This window comes from Lissotriton helveticus, chromosome 7 (genome assembly GCF_964261635.1).
Source record: "Lissotriton helveticus chromosome 7, aLisHel1.1, whole genome shotgun sequence".
NCBI classification, from domain to species: domain Eukaryota; kingdom Metazoa; phylum Chordata; class Amphibia; order Caudata; family Salamandridae; genus Lissotriton; species Lissotriton helveticus.
Genome location: NC_136068.1, coordinates 1714353269 through 1714368940, shown reverse-complemented (window position 1 = coordinate 1714368940; position 15672 = coordinate 1714353269). Strand labels below are relative to the sequence as shown.

The window sequence follows — 15672 nt, the reverse complement described above, 5'->3', positions numbered from 1 at the left end:
TAGGTCTGTCAATTGCCCACGAGCCTGTGTCCACTGATTCGCTAAGCACTCCTGGAGCGGGCGCATATGTAACCGTGCGTGAGGGACTATGAAGATGCAGGAGGCCATCATGCCAATCAACTGCATGAACACTCTCGCTGGCAGGGAGTGTCTTGGTCGGAATCGTTGGATCAGTGAGTGAATGCTGTCGATTCTGACTTGGTTTGGCTGAGCCATGGCTGTCAGGGTGTTGATCGTAGCACCCAGGAACTGCCGGACATGTGCCGGCTGAAGATGCGATTTTGGGTAATTTAGGGAGAAACCCAGATCGTGAAGAAGGTGAATTGTAGTCGACATGTCTGCGGCGCACTGTTGCTCTGACTTGGCTTGTACGAGCCAGTCGTCTAGGTAGGGGTAGACATGGATATTCTGCCTCCTGAGGTGCGCCGCCACTGTCGCTAGACACTTGGTGAACACCCTCGGGGCCGTAGTGACTCCGAAGGGTAGGACTTTGAACTGGTAGTGCCTGCCTTGAATAGTGAACCTTAGGTATTTCCTGTGTGACGGGTGTAGTGGAATGTGGAAATAAGCATCCTTGAGATCTAAGGTCGCTAAGAAGTCTCCCTGGTTTAGCAAGGGAAGAATCTGCTGCAGTGTAAGCATATGGAAATGCTCTGACAGTATGTACAGGTTGAGGGGACGTAGATCGAGAATGGGCCTGAGAGAACCGTCCTTCTTTGGAATAAGGAAGTACAGGGAATATACCCCTGTGCCTTCCTCCCCCACCGGCACGAGCTCGATTGCGCCTTTTTGCAGCATCGCCACCACTTCCTGCTGCAATAAGTGCAAGTGCTCTGCGGACATAGGCCTTTGCCTCGGTGGGATGTTGGGTGGAGTGGATTTCAGCTCTAGGCAATAACCATACTGGATTAGTTGTCGCACCCACCTGTCTGTGGTGATGTTTCTCCAGACGGGCAGGAACTGCTGCAGTCTCCCCCCGACAGGTGTTAGGTGGTCGGGGGGCAGTGACAGAAAGTCACTGTTTGCTTGGAGTAGAGGTGCGGGAGCTGTTGTTTCCTCTGCCGCGACCTCTGTTGCTGTTATTCCTATAACCTCCCTTGTTCTGTTTAGTGAACGAGGATTGCGCCCCACCTTTGGAGAACTGGGATTGTTGACCCATCTGTCCTCTGGTGACTCCACGTGCACCTGAGCGACGAAAATTGCTGCCACGAAACTGTTGGGACTGCAGGGCCCCCATAGACTTAGCAGTTTCCGTGTCCTTCTTTATTTTCTCTAGGGTGGTGTCAACATCCGGACCAAACAGACTATCAGGATTGACTGGCTGATTCAGAATTGTTGTCTGAATATCCTGCTTAAACCCTGAGATGCGGAGCCAGGCTTGTCTTCTCAGCATAACGCTAGTGTTGATAGCCCTAGCAGCTGTGTCCGCAGCGTCAAGTGCACACTTGATGGCTGCGTTTGATATTAGCTTTCCTTCCTCAATAAGCATTTTGGTGCCTTCTTGGAACTGTGGGGGCAGGTGTTGTATAACCTGTTCTAGGGTGTCGTAGTGCGCCCTATCATAACGCGCCAGGAGCGCCTGTGTATTTGCGATGCGCCAAAAGTTTGCCGCCTGTGCAGCCACTCTTTTGCCTCCTGCCTCAAGCACTTTGGACTCCTTATCCGGGGGAGGAGCTTCACCCGTTGTCTGGGAGTTGGCACGTTTCCTGGCATTGGCAACCACAAGAGAGTCCAGTGGCAATTGTCCCCGGATGTAGACGGGGTCCGCAGGTGCAGGCCTGTACTTCTTTTCAATGCGAGGGTTGACCACTCTCGCCCTCGTAGGCTCCTTAAAAATGTCCCCAGCATGTTTGAGAACACCTTTCAGCATAGGAAGTGTCTTTACTGTCCTTTCAGATATGGCAAAGGTGTCAAAAAGGAAGTCTTCCTCGACCGGGTCGGCATGCATGTCCACATCATGATTGGCCGCCGCCCGTTCAATTAGTGCATGAAATCCTGCCGAGTCCTCAGTCGGGGATGCACGTGCATTAAAGGTCTGCGGGTCTTGGCCCACACCTTGGGTGTTCTGGTCACCAGTGTCGTCGTAAGAATCTGGTTGTACATCAGGTTCATCGATAGGGAAATTGTACTGTTCATCCTCATCATATTCCTCACCCACAGAGTGTTCTGGGGAGGGAGTAGGGCTCCGTCTTGGAGGAGGCTGAATCGGTTCCGTGAGGCCTGAGGCGTCAAGGGGCACCCTCTTCTTTTTCAACGGGATGACGTAGGGGTCCACCGGCTCCGAAGTGATCTTCCGTTTATAGAGTGTCAGCTTGCCGGTGGCAGCATCAATGAAATGCTCTGAATCGTCTTCCGATTCGAGTACACGACGTGGAAGAGGGTCAGGCAGCGAGGAACCCTGTTTCGGAGCCGATTTCGTCGAAAACGCTTTCGGCGCCTCCTTAGGTGGCAAGAGAAAGAGGAGTTTCCCAGAAGGCTTAGCCGGAGCGTCCTTCTGCGGCTGCGGTGATGGCATCGGAGCCGATGGAGCAAAGGCTTTTTCCCTGATTCTCTGCAGTGACTCCGCAATGGGGGACGGTACACTGCCAGTGGGTTTCGTCGCCGACAAGGATGCTTTGAGCGGTCCCTCGGATCCGACGTCCTCGCGGGCCTTGTGCGTTTTGGGCGCGGAAACCGTCTTCGGCACCTCCGAATCTTGAGGCCGGGGCGCAGACTTCTTGTGCGTAGCCTCTTTGGAGCCGACCTTGGCGGGCTTGGACGGCGCCGGAGATCCGTGCCGACCATCTTTCTTGGGGGCCCCTTCCTCGGGCATCGGTTTCGATCTCGGAGCATCGGAATCGACAGACTTCCTCGGCTTCTGCGGACCGGAGGTCGACGGAGCCGACGGGGTGACGGGCACCGACTTCTTCACAGGCACGGCAGCCATCTTAGGGACACTCGAGTCCTTTGGTTTCAGTTTCGATTTCGGGTCGGCCATTTTAGGTGTTGACGACCCCGACGGTTTCGGTTTCGAAACATCGTGCCCAGCAAGTGAGTCCGTAGCCGGGCCCGAAGGCGGGGCTGTGGCTTGCGGCAACGGGTCCTGGGTAAGGCCGACAGGCGATCCCGTGTCCCGGTCGGTATCCTCGAAACCTTCGGGGCAGAGCTCGTCCGCAGAGCTATCCGCCGCGGCCCCATAAATCTCATCGTCGTCTCCTACCTCTTCGACGTATTCGAGGACCTGACCCGCGACTCCGTCGTCGTCTCCCGGATCCGCCTCGACCTCCGTCTGTGATGGGGAGATTTGTAGAAGGTGACCCTGGACCTCTTCTTCCGGGTCGCCGAAGATGTTCTCCGGATCTGGGGCCGCTTGCCTAGCTTCCAAGCGCACCGCGCGCCGAAGCTTGAGAGTTTTCTTGGAGCGGAACTGTGCACAGGCCTTGCACTTGCCGTCGTCGTGGTCCGGTGAAAGGCACTTGTTACACACGGGGTGTAGATCGATGTGTGGGTACTTGGACCCACAGAGCGGGCAGTACTTGAACGGGCTCCGCTCCATGTCCGTAAAGGCCCGCTGTCGTGTCACGATGAGAAGGCCTCAAAGTTTAGAAAGCGAAGAAAACTCCGCTTATTCCGGCTTCAAGAGACGGAAGACTCGAGACCGAGCGCAGACAATACCGACGCAAGAAAATCGAGGCCTTTTGGCCGGTAAAAGATAGTTTTACTTGGTTCCGACAGTAAGACGTCGAGACCACATCCGAACCCAATGGCGGAAAAAAACAATCTGGGGATGGAGCCGATGCCCATGCGCACTGTAGTCCAGGGGAGGAGCCACCTATCTCAGGATACTTCGAAGACTCTTCCAGGACAACAATGTGCAATCATCCGAGCCCAACACTAGGCGGCGATCTAATGCTAAGATATGAATTTAGCAGCCCACATGCCTCGAACACAAGTACCATGCGTTGTTCAGCAGGTTTGTGAATTTTTACCAGGCTGTCTGATCTGGTTATGTGGGCAACTCGTGATTGGGCTTGGTGAAGTATGTTCTCAGGATACCCTCTATCACGGAACCTGTCTTGCATTTCCTTGATACGAATGTCAACGATAGCATCATCCGATACTATGCGCTTGATGCGCAACATCTGAGAGAAAGGTAGATGCTCCTTTAAAGATCCTTGATGAAAACTTGTGAAGTGAAGAGAGTTGTTGCGGTCTGTACTCTTCCTGTGTAGATCCGTGCTAAGACCTTCAGGGGTATTCTTTATGAGAACGTCCAGGAAAACTATTTCCTCTTCACTGATTTGCCATATAAGGTTGATGCGAGGGTCTTTGCTGTTGACTTCAGTCAATAACTTTTGAAGGGAATCTTTGGTGTCAGACCACAAGATGAACAAATCGTCTATGTACCGTACGTACATTTTTGAATGTTTTTGAAAACTTGAATTGGTGTACAAGTGATGTCTTTCCCACTGTTCCATGTATGTATTAGCGTACGACGGGGCAGCACAGTTTCCCATTGCCATTCCGGAAAGTTGCAAAAACCATTGGTTATCAACTTTGAAGTAGCTGTGGTACAGAATGAATATTAACAATTCCATCAAGAACGTTTGTAAGGATGGATCAATGACACTGTTTAGTAAAATGTGTTCAAAAGCTTCGATTCCCCCTTGGTGGGGTATTGAAGTATATAGCGAACTGACGTCAGCTGTACAAAGAACAAATGGTTCGTTTCTGAATGATTGCATTCTGGATAACTTGGTCAAAAAATCCGTAGTATCTTTGATGTAACTATCAGCTTTAATCACCAAAGGTTGCAAATATTTATCAACAAATTTGCCAGTAGCTTCATGAATCGATCGCTTGGTGGACACTATTGGTCTGAATGGCGGGTCCATAAGGTTTTTGTGTATCTTAGGACACATGTGCATGGTCGGGCTTTTGGGATGATCCAGTAATAAATATTTCTTAGTGCGTTCTTCAATAACTCCAGATTGATGTGCTTTGTTAACAAGATCTTTCAAAATGTTATGGTATTCATTAGTTGGATTATAGTCCAAAGCCATATAGGTCATATTGTCTTGGATGTGTTCACTAAGTTTACGAGTGTACATCTCAGTATCAAGGATAACTAAAGCGCCGCCTTTGTCTGCCTTTGTGATTTTGATGCGAGGATTATTGGCCAAAGATTTCAGAGTGTCACGATCCTTGTTGGTGAGGTTCTGGGACTTCCTAGGCATTTTGAAATTAATCTTCAATAGATCTTTGCGGACCAGGGTCTCAAATAAGTCGATACACTTATGGCTGATCGGTGGTTGGTAAGTGCTCGAAGGTCGTAGGCCTTTGAGTTGGTCATCTTTGGTGGTGGTTACGATGGGTAATGTGTTATCGAAATAGTGACGTAGTCGCAATTTTCTGATAAACTTGAAAGTGCTCACTTCGAGTTCTAGCAAGTTGGTGGGTGTGGTAGGAATAAATGAAGTTCCTTTTTCTAATAACTCCATTTGATAATTAGAAATGTCTACGTTAGAGATGTTAATTACGAGACTGTTTTCTTTGGTTTTAGATCCTTCTTGGCAACCGTGCTCCGTGTGGCGGGTGGACTTATTTCTTTGTCTTTTGGCCTTGCTCCTCCTGAGTCTTCGAGTTGGTCTTGGCTGACCTCTAAAAAATGACCGCTAGATGTGGCAGGTTCACTGCCAGTGGTGGATGTGCCGGCTTGCTCACTACTCGGTGGTTGTCTAGAGGTAGGTGGACGTCTAAATGTGCGATTCGTGGAATCTGTATCAGATGATGAAGTGTCAGTATTCACGTTTGATGGTCTATTGCGACGTCTTTGAGCATAGACGTCAGCCCAAGAGTAAACTTCATCGAGTTTATAGTCCAGCGTATCCCGCCGGAACTTTCTGACTTTTCGATCATTGATCTCTTTTTGATATTTGTCGAGCAAGATTTTGGTGTCATTGAGAGTGGCTGTTAGGTCATCAGGTGTCAGCAAATTTCTGATCTCATCGTCGACCTCTTTAATTTCCACTTCTAATTCTTTAAGAATGCTAGCCAATTCTTCGACGATCAGCAGTATTAAATCAAGACTACATTTATTTAAAATTCCATTCCATTTTTCTAAGAAAATCTTGGAATTTTTGCAGAGAGACGGCTTTAATGCAATTCGTAGTCCGCGAGGGATTCTGAGTGCCCGGTGGTATCGCAATAGGGTGCTCGCATGGAGCTTCTGATTGATGTGTCGCTTAGACAGGTAAATCAACTGTTTCACACATTGCTCCTTGTTTCTGGATGTGGTGGAGGGGCTGATGTCTTCCTCAATCAGCGCATAAATTCGTTCTTTTTCTGAATCATCAAACGCTAGCGTGTGAGCTCTAGTTTCTGTACTTTTACTAATTTCATCGAACTGCATGATTGAAGCGTGCTACCCGCCGTGGGCGGAAATACAGTTAAACAAATGATGAAGTTCGGGGGTGCATCATCCAAAAGAAGGAAGGGATTGACAACAACAAATTGTTGTTACAAAGAGAACTAGAATGGATTTATCTTTTACAGACCCTGAAGCCCCATGGGCTCAATGATCGGCTTGAATTTAGCTGTTACCTGTAATGCATCTGTAATGTGCTTGCCACGTTCATTGTACATAACTGTTTCTATGCACCCGAGTTTATCACGTCTATTGTACATAACTGTTTCCATGTACCCTTGTTTCCATTACCCTTTCATTTCATTATATTTCATCTTTCATTTTTAGTTCACCCCTTCTCCCGTCACCTTTCCACATAACCCACCTACACTTTTTAAACCATTCCAACATGGCGCCCATACAGATTCCTGCACCTTAGGCACCCAATGCATGAGTCCTATGCCGCTTTTTACTGAGTGGTTCACTTACTAATCGCGCATGCCGGCGCACAAACAAACAGACCTGTGAGCCGATCGACAGCGCTTCTCGTGCGCTACGCGTTAACCTGAAGTAAGTTTTTTACACTGTGTCTTACTGCCATTTGCTGCCAATAGTCTAATTTGTTGAACACTTGCGGTAACGTTTAGTATCACTTGTCCCATACCGTCAAAATAATACCGAGCACTTTTTGTAGCAATATTCTTTAACCCCCGCACATTTAGCACTGGTAATTTATTCCCCCTCTCGATTGTCTTTGACCTCCCACTGATTCCCGCCCTGTTCATCTTCCTCCGTAGCTCTCCGTGATCAAGGGCTTCACCGCCCGAAATGCATTGGGGAATGAGTTCTTTAAAATTCACCTACTGACGCTGTTTTCTGATATGCTGTTAATATCAGTTAAGGATATCTAAAAGATTGAAAACGAATCTTATGAAAATGAAAATAAAATAATTGAACATTGAATCACTCCTGTGACCTCGTCTGGTGTGCCATTCTGAAGGGGATGTACCTGCAGTTTCTGCATACACAACCTAAGTTTGATATCTAGGCATATTACACTGATTAGCGAAAAGTAACTTAAAAAGTAATCAAGAAGTTACGAGTATTGTAATCTATTGTACTCAAGAAACCCAAGGCGGACCCCAAGAACTTCCTGCCCATCTCCCTGCGAAGGTCATCGAGAAGACAGTCAGCAAACAACTGACCCGCTACCTCGAGGAGAGCAGCATCCTGGACCCGTCCCAGTCCGGGTTCCGCAGCAACCAAAGCACTGAAACTGCCCTCATCGCCGCCACCGATGACATCAGGACCCTGCTAGGCAACGGAGAAACCGCGGCCATCATCCTCCTGGACCTGTCAGCCGCCTTCGAGAAGGTCTGCCACCGCACACGCCTCCAAGACGCTGGGATCAAAGCGAAAGCCCTGGACTAGACCACCACCTTCCTCTCCGGCAGAACACAGAGGGTCCGCCTCCTCCCCCCGCTTCTGCTCCGAAGCCACTGAGATCACCTGTGACGTACCCCGGGGCTCCTCCCTCAGCCCAACTCTGCTTAACATCTACATGGCTCTGCTCGCCCGACTACACGACCTCAACATCATCTCCTATGCCAAAGACACCCAGCTGATCCTCTCCCTCACCAAGGACCCCCACATCGCCAAAACCAACCTCTACGAAGGAATGAAGGCCATCGCCGAATGGATGAGGAACAGTCGATTGAAGCTGAACTCGGACACGACGGAGGTCCTCATCCTCGGATCCACGACATCGTCCTGGGATGACTCCTGGTGGGACCAGCTCAAACGTCAACCAACCATGCATGCAACCTAGGGGCCATCCTCGACTCCACCCTCTCCATGACTCAGCAGGTCAATGCAGTCTATTCCTCCTGCTTCAACACCCTCCACATGCTCCCCAGGATCTACAAACGGATCTCCACCGAAACAAAAAGAACGGTTACCCAGGCCCACGTCAGCAGCAGGTTGGACCACGGAAACGCCCTCTACGCAGGAGCCTCGGCCAAACTCCTGAAACCTCTTCAACGCATCCAGAACGCCTCTGCACGCCTGATCCTCGACATCACTTGCCACAGCCACATCACACCCCACCCGAGGGACCTGCACTGGCTCCCCGTCAACAAGAGGATAACCTTCAAGCTCCTCACCCACAAGGCACTCCACAACACCGGACCAGCATACCTCAACAGATGACTCCGCTTCTACATCCCCACCCGCCAGCTTCGCCGACCTCGCCACAGTCCCCCGCATCCAAAGAGCAACCTCCGGCGGCAGATCGTTCTCCCACCTCGCCGCCAAGACCTGGAACACCCTCCCCATCCACCTACGGCAGACCCAAGACCTGCTGAACTTCAGAAGACTCCTCGAGGCCTGGCTCTTTGAGCAGTAGCAGCATTCCCCACCTCCCAGCGCCTTGAGACCCTCACGGGTAAGTAGTGAGCTCTACAAATGCTATGATTGAATACAAATTAACTGAAAAGTAATTCTGATTGACTTACCTGTAAATCAAGCAACTGCATTTGAACCTCCATTCAACTGTAATGAATCACATAACTATTGCAAAGTATTGTTTCACTTACCTGCACCAGGCCGGGCTTAGTTCTAGAAATAAAATCCAACTAAATAATATTTGATATAAACAAATTGGTCTGAGTTCAGTCTTAGAGTGTGTGACATCACTTGCTGCCTGAGTGTGTACAACAAATGCATAACACTACCCTCTGATAAAGCCTTACTGCTCGCCCACACTACTGCAACTAGAGAGTGAGGTGCTATCTAACTTTACCCCTGCCTACCATTGGGGTTCTATTATTCTATGTGCACACTATACCTCATTGTGGTATAGTATATACAGAGCCAGCTTCCTACAGGCTCCCTCAAACCATCTCAAACAGGATAATTGCATGCTGATGCATAATAATCCAGCACGCAGAACTTACTTGTGACACCTAAAACCAGATTCCAAATGCTCACCTTTCTATGCCATATAAAGGGTAATGGGCAAGTGCACAGCTGTAGGTCAACTCTTTATAAAGGAAATGTTCAATTGGTAGAGTAGGTGCTCCCAGGTATCGTCCTCTGCCCAATGGACGAGTGGTACTCTCAAAACATAAAGTGCTATCAATTGAAAACTGATCGCATACCTTAGGGCACACTATATGGTGATCCTTGCTTCCAAAGTTTAAATAAACAGTATTGATACATTTTCTTGAACAAAAGGTTTTTAATCCATTGTACTCAATTTGGCATGTTAATCGATCTACTCAATATGTAACATTGTATTCAACGTTGTTTCTCCTGCTCCAATGCATTTCGGACAATTGTCCTTCGTCGGGGAGCATCTAAAAGAACGACATACAAAAAGAACCTGTATATATTCCTTACTTACTAAGTCGGATATACACAAGTGCAAAAAAATCAATCAGTAAAACGTGCACATGAACGATTGATTGATTTTTTTGCAAGAAAATTTCAAGAAAATGTATCAATCCTGTTTATTTAAACTTTGGAAGCAAGGATCACCTTTCTATGCCCCCATGACAGGAACTCAAGCACCTCGGATACGAGCCGGGCTCTCAGTCAGAGCTTAAAGGGGTAATCCATGAAGAAAAAGTTATTTATCCAGTCCTGCACCCCTAACAATAATCAACAATAGGCGTTTAAGAACACTCATGACTGCCTGGGTATTGAGACATACTGTGACATTCACAGTCTGGGTCCGTTTAATCTAGCAGGAGCGGCATATTGCAGTCATTTAACATCTTGATGCTGAATGTTTTAAAGTCTGAAACTTTATCATGTATGTTTATCATGTAACATGTATTTATGCTCTTTCCTTTCAGCGCCTACCCGCTAGAAAAATGCATGTTTGTACAATACATCAATAGCCCTCTCTGGTTTGTGTTATTCACCCTATCAGCAGTCAAGCTACGCACCACAGATTCATTTTTTTTTTTAAAGTAATTTTTTTTTTAAATCCACTGGAAAAAATAACCCCAATAAGCAGTAAAAATGATGCATCGAGGTTTTCTTTTATCAAAATGCCCTGTAATGTTCTGCAAACTTCTTCACACCGAAATCAGATGTAGTGGACCATAATTTCCTTTGGAAAACTACTTTGCCCTAAGAGTCGAGTCTCAAACGGTTTGAACAAATCTTAAACGCGTAATGTAACAGCTGTGAGCCAAGTTAAACAGTTATGGAAAAGGAACGTCATGTGTTATGATAAATATGTACTGAATGATGTAAACACAGTTAGAACACACAATTTTAAAGGGCGTTGGAACTGCTGACTGCTTGACTCCTTTGTGTAGATTACAGTTTGGGAGCTTGTGGACAAGGCAATGTCTCTGGGGCGTGCACCGATGGCCGGGCCTGGGCTTTCCTAGACAGTGGGGCTGCCCCGGGAGAGGGAACTGTTGTCAGCAGGGCGGATAAGACGCCACTCTCTTGAAGACAGCTTAATAATGAGCCCTTAATACGGGTTTAAGATAATTAGGATTTGTCACTTAGAAGTGGGGCACAGGGACATACAACAATCGTCTGCTGCAACAGACAGAGGTTCGCCACTGGTCTCTTCTGGGGTGTCGCCTGTGGTGGGGACCCTCGTTCCTGGACAGGTACGCACAGGTAAGCTCGACAATTCAGCCTGAGTAAGAGGCTCTAGAAATCCATATCTGCATTTTCAAAGTAATGGGTCACCTCCCAAACCAGGACATATAGGAGTCTAAACCCCAAACTCTCACTCTAGGCACTTGGGAAACAAACCACCCCCATGTCGCACCCAGAGAGCGCGGTCTTGCAATTTCAGGCCATTCTCATTGCATGAATGCCACGGGAGGTCATGCAGTTTATAAACAGACATGCACGTTTATTTGAAGCCGATTAATGCTCAGAAGGAATTTGCAGCTAACAGCCCACGCTAATCTAGGAAGCGTAACTTTCACTCTCAGAATAGAACCTATAGCAACTGAACAACGGGCGAAATAGACCGCTGCACTAGAAAAAAAAACAAGAGGCGAAGTTAAAGAGGAATGCAAGGGAAGGTTTTCAAACACAAGACCATGCAAAGCCCAGGAAGATGATAGGAGACATAAGTGTGCAGTTGCAGGGACTATGTGCTGACTCGCCACGGTGTTCCTTTTCATTACAGTGTTGGAATGCCTAAAGAAAAGCACAAATCCATGTACTGTGCCACTAGGTGTAGTACTATACAAACCTGGCACATTACTGTTCACTCTGTGCAGTGTTTTTCCAGTCTTCTCAGCCTCACCTCCCCCGATACCATTACACTTTCTTTACATGGTTGTCTGTATGTTCCCACAGGAGTCCATGACTAGAATGCACCACCAGAGAGGCGTGCACACACCACCAGCCCCACAGTCTGTGAGCATCACCATGTCAAGCTCCACACCTCAGGGGAGGCTGGAGAGGGCCAAGAGTTCTACAGGAAGCATCAGCAGCACACAGGATGCCAATGGACGAGGCATCAGACCCAAACAAGTCCTGGCCTACCTTCCAAGGGCACCTACGGACACTACCCGCTACTGCAGTTTCCCACAAAAGGTAAGATTACTGAAACTACACATTATACTTGTATCTTCTACTAAGCCCTATAGGCAGAAAGTGGGCTGCATATAGGCAGGAGATAATGCAGACAACACTCTGAATAAACTAGGAATTGTTTTGGTGTGGGAAAGTTCTTTAAACATCAACACGAGGCTTGTCTTGAAAGAAGTATGTCCAACAGCCAGATGATAAAACAATACTAATACGTCATAAAAGAGCAGCCTGTTCACAATACACTGTAGCTCACAGAAGTGATTACTAAGGAGCAGCATCCTCAAAAGATGGGAGCAAACCTGCAAATGAGAATGAGTTAATAAAAGAGGCATCCCTATTCTACACCTAGGCTAGTGACTGCACAGCCAATCGGGCAATCTATTTTGAGGGTGTTATAGGTACCAGTGTGCTTCACAACCCTGGATAACAACTCACACTTGCAATTGTTTCTGTTCCCAGGCAGAATGCATGGTGTTTCCTTCATTTGCGCAATCCGAGGAGATGGAGCCTTCAGTACCCATCAACCCAATCCTGCCCCTTCCAGACATCATGCCGAACGGTATCTACAAACGCCACATGAGCACCAATGACATTGGCTGCGTCTATCCTCATATCGCCAAGCAGCGACCCAGTGTCTGCATATCCACTGATCTGCCCAAGTACAGGCGGGCTTCCTTGCGCGAAGCCAATGGTCGCTGGTACCCACGCCATGCCATTAGCGTGCCAAACATTACCCACATGCCACGATACATGCATATGCCATCCCGCAGTTTCTTCTCAGCCCCTTTGGTGGGTACAGAAAAGAATCCTAAGCAGCGCTGCAAGCTGATAGACAATGATCGCCATGCCGGCAAGACTACCACCAAGCGCGACCGCCAGCGCTATGTCACCAAGGATGGCAAGTGCCGTGTCAACCTTGGCCGCATCGAAGAGAAGAGCCGCTTCTTATCAGACATCTTCACCACTATTGTTGACCTAAAGTATCGCTGGTTCCTTTTCGTCTTTATGATGTGCTACATCGTCACCTGGCTCTTCTTTGCTACCATCTACTATGTTGACTCCTTGCTGCGCCACGATCTCTATCACGCAGGTAACATCAACTGGCAGCCCTGCTTCCAGAATATAGACAGTTTCACGTCAGCCCTGCTCTTCTCAGTGGAAACCCAGAGAACCATCGGGTATGGCTTCCGTATGGTGACCTCATACTGCACAGAGGGAGTCTACCTTCTCATAGCACAATCTATTGTGGGCTCTATAATCGATGCTCTAATGGTGGGTTGCATGTTTGTCAAGATCTCCCGGCCAAAGAAGCGGGCCCAGACCTTGATCTTTAGTGAGAACTGTGTGGTGTGCAACCGGGATGAACAGCTCTGCCTGATGTTTCGCATTGGTGACCTGCGCGACAGCCACATGGTGGACGCCAAGATCCGGGCTAAGCTCATCAAGTCACGTCAGACCACTGAGGGGGAGTTCCTACCCTTGGAGCAGTCAGAGATCAACCTGGGCTATGAGACAGGAGAGGACCGTCTCTTTCTTGTAGAGCCACAAGTCATCTGTCACATTATCGATGAGAACAGTCCCTTCTGGGAGTTGGGGCCACAGCAGCTGCAGCGTGAGCAGTTTGAGATCATCGTTATACTCGAGGGCATTGTAGAAGCAACAGGCAAGTAATCAGAATCTTTACATTTTGGGAATGTTAAGAGTTGCCACATCTCAATACTTAAGGAATGGAAATACAGCAAAGAGACTGCTTACACACATCACTAAGACATACAGCATAGAGACTGCTTACACAAGTCACTAAGACATACAGCAGAGACTGCTTACACAAGTCACTAAGACATACAGCAAAGAGACTGCTTACACACATCACTAAGACATACAACAGCAAATAGATTGTTTACACAAGTCACTAAGACACAGCAAAGAGACTGTTTACACAAGTCCATAAGACATACACTAGAGACTACTTACACAAGTTACTAACACATATAGAAGACACTGCTTACACACACATCACTAAGGCATACAGCAAAGAGACTGCTTACACAAGTCACTACGACATATAGTAAAGAAACTGCTTAAACAAGTCAGTAAAGTGAGACATGGTGTGTGGTAAGAAGGGGGACAAAATCGTGAAGGCAGAGAAAAAAAATAGGGCAGATAGGCAAGAATAGGTTCAACAGACAAAAGAGCTTATCAAAAAAGCAGCAAAGACAACTATGTTCCAAAGGAGGAATTCTGAGGGATACAAGCCTTAAAATAGTGCTGACAAGCTGGGAAGAATACATTAAAAGGGACAGCCATGGGAGGAAATGAAAAGAACAATGGCGGGTTGCAAGGAACATTCAATGAAGCACAGTACTGCCTGGGCTGTGCCTGGGCAGAAGAAAGGTGCTAGAATACACAAGCTGCTATGTAGCTAATAATACGAAACAGGTAGTACTTAATGGTTGGTGAGGTGCTTCTGCAACAGGATGCTTTGTCAAGGGAAGTAATACAATTCTAAAAAAGGAGAGAGTTGACACTCTGGTGCAAATGTTCCATAAATGGGCAGCGTAGCTCCGAGGGCGAGAAAGATCTCGAAGCAAAAGTGCTAATTGATTTGGGATGAGGTTCTAGGAAGGCCAGTGCCAATAAACAATAATGAAGGCACAGTGAGAGTGCGTAGGAGGGAAGATCCAGAAGGGGCCCTGCTGAAGGACGGGAGAGAGTTCTAGAAAGCTTTGTAGGAGCTCTCCAGAGAAGATTGTAGTATTGGTATGAATTAATACATAGTAACACTTAAGTAGCAGACAGTATGGTTGGACTGTTGTGAAGGTTGCAGATAGGACGGCAGGTGATGGTCTATGTTTTTAGAGCTGTTTTTATGGGAAAATCCATGTTTGAGTCTCATAATACTGTTCTTTGCCAGGAATGACCTGCCAGGCCAAGACATCTTACTTGGAGACCGAAATTATCTGGGGACATCGTTTTGAACCCTGCATGACCTTGGAGAAGGGGGCCTTTCGTGTGGACTACACACGCTTCCAGAAGACCTTCGAGGTGGACATACCACGATGCAGTGCCAAGGAGTTCGAGGAAATGAAAGAGCTGGAGAATCCAAACTCTTCAGAGTTCAGCCTGTACTGGGAGGGGGGTGACTTTGCTCAGAGCAGGGGATGCACCACAGAAAGGGGGAGAGAGGACTTCTCTGAACCAAGCAGCCGCCCAATCCATAACATAGTGGAGGAGAGAAGTTCAGAGTTCAATGGGAGTGATTTTGGTACCTAGAACAGAAGCAAACCAACAACACTGAATAATTAAAAAGGCAATGCAAGACAAACATGTTTAATTTTCTGACTTCGGTGGCTTGTCCTGAGCTTATAGCAGATACCCATCATCTGCTTACATGCACGCAGTGCTTCATTTAACAACTACAGATAAATGACAGCATAAAGCAATGGGGTACGACAGTGAATTGAACTTTTAAATACACACAAACATAACCCTTTCTAAAAGCACAGAGCAAAACAAGAGTAGTTACCTTGACATAAACATTCCCGACGAGGTGATCTCCCAGGTTATCACAGATGTTCATTTCTTCTATTTCACCATACTTTGCCTGAACCTCAGTAAAAACTTCCTGCAAATCAAGAAATGGCTCATTAGCTCCAGGGTAGCTACTTATACAATCCATAAAGCATAATCTTAAGTTTACAACACCTCTG

At 47.5% G+C, this 15672-nt stretch overlaps 2 protein-coding genes across 2 annotated transcripts in view; one reads left to right on the top strand and one right to left on the bottom strand.

Annotated features, from left to right (window-relative positions):
* U2AF1L4 (U2 small nuclear RNA auxiliary factor 1 like 4) overlaps positions 1–15672 on the bottom strand; it is a 50121-nt gene that overhangs the window by 12357 nt on the left and 22092 nt on the right. Inside the window, exon 5 of the mRNA XM_078655410.1 lies at positions 15489–15587. Within this exon, the coding sequence (XP_078511536.1) occupies positions 15489–15587 (99 nt within the window). The remainder of the gene's footprint in view (positions 1–15488; positions 15588–15672) is intronic.
* On the top strand, positions 11702–15367 carry LOC144770690 (G protein-activated inward rectifier potassium channel 4-like). The gene is made up of 3 exons (XM_078655413.1): positions 11702–11965; positions 12422–13625; positions 14877–15367. Exons 1-3 carry the CDS (start codon positions 11702–11704, stop codon positions 15233–15235), a joined length of 1827 nt encoding a protein of 608 aa, XP_078511539.1. The 3' UTR covers positions 15236–15367.

Coding starts and splice junctions, on each gene's coding strand:
- LOC144770690 (XM_078655413.1), top strand. CDS start 11,702: ATGGTTGTCTGTATGTTCCCACAGGAGTCCATGACTAGAATGCACCAC. Junction 11,966..12,421: donor ACTGCAGTTTCCCACAAAAG/GTAAGATTACTG, acceptor TTCTGTTCCCAG/GCAGAATGCATGGTGTTTCC. Junction 13,626..14,876: donor GGGCATTGTAGAAGCAACAG/GCAAGTAATCAG, acceptor GTTCTTTGCCAG/GAATGACCTGCCAGGCCAAG.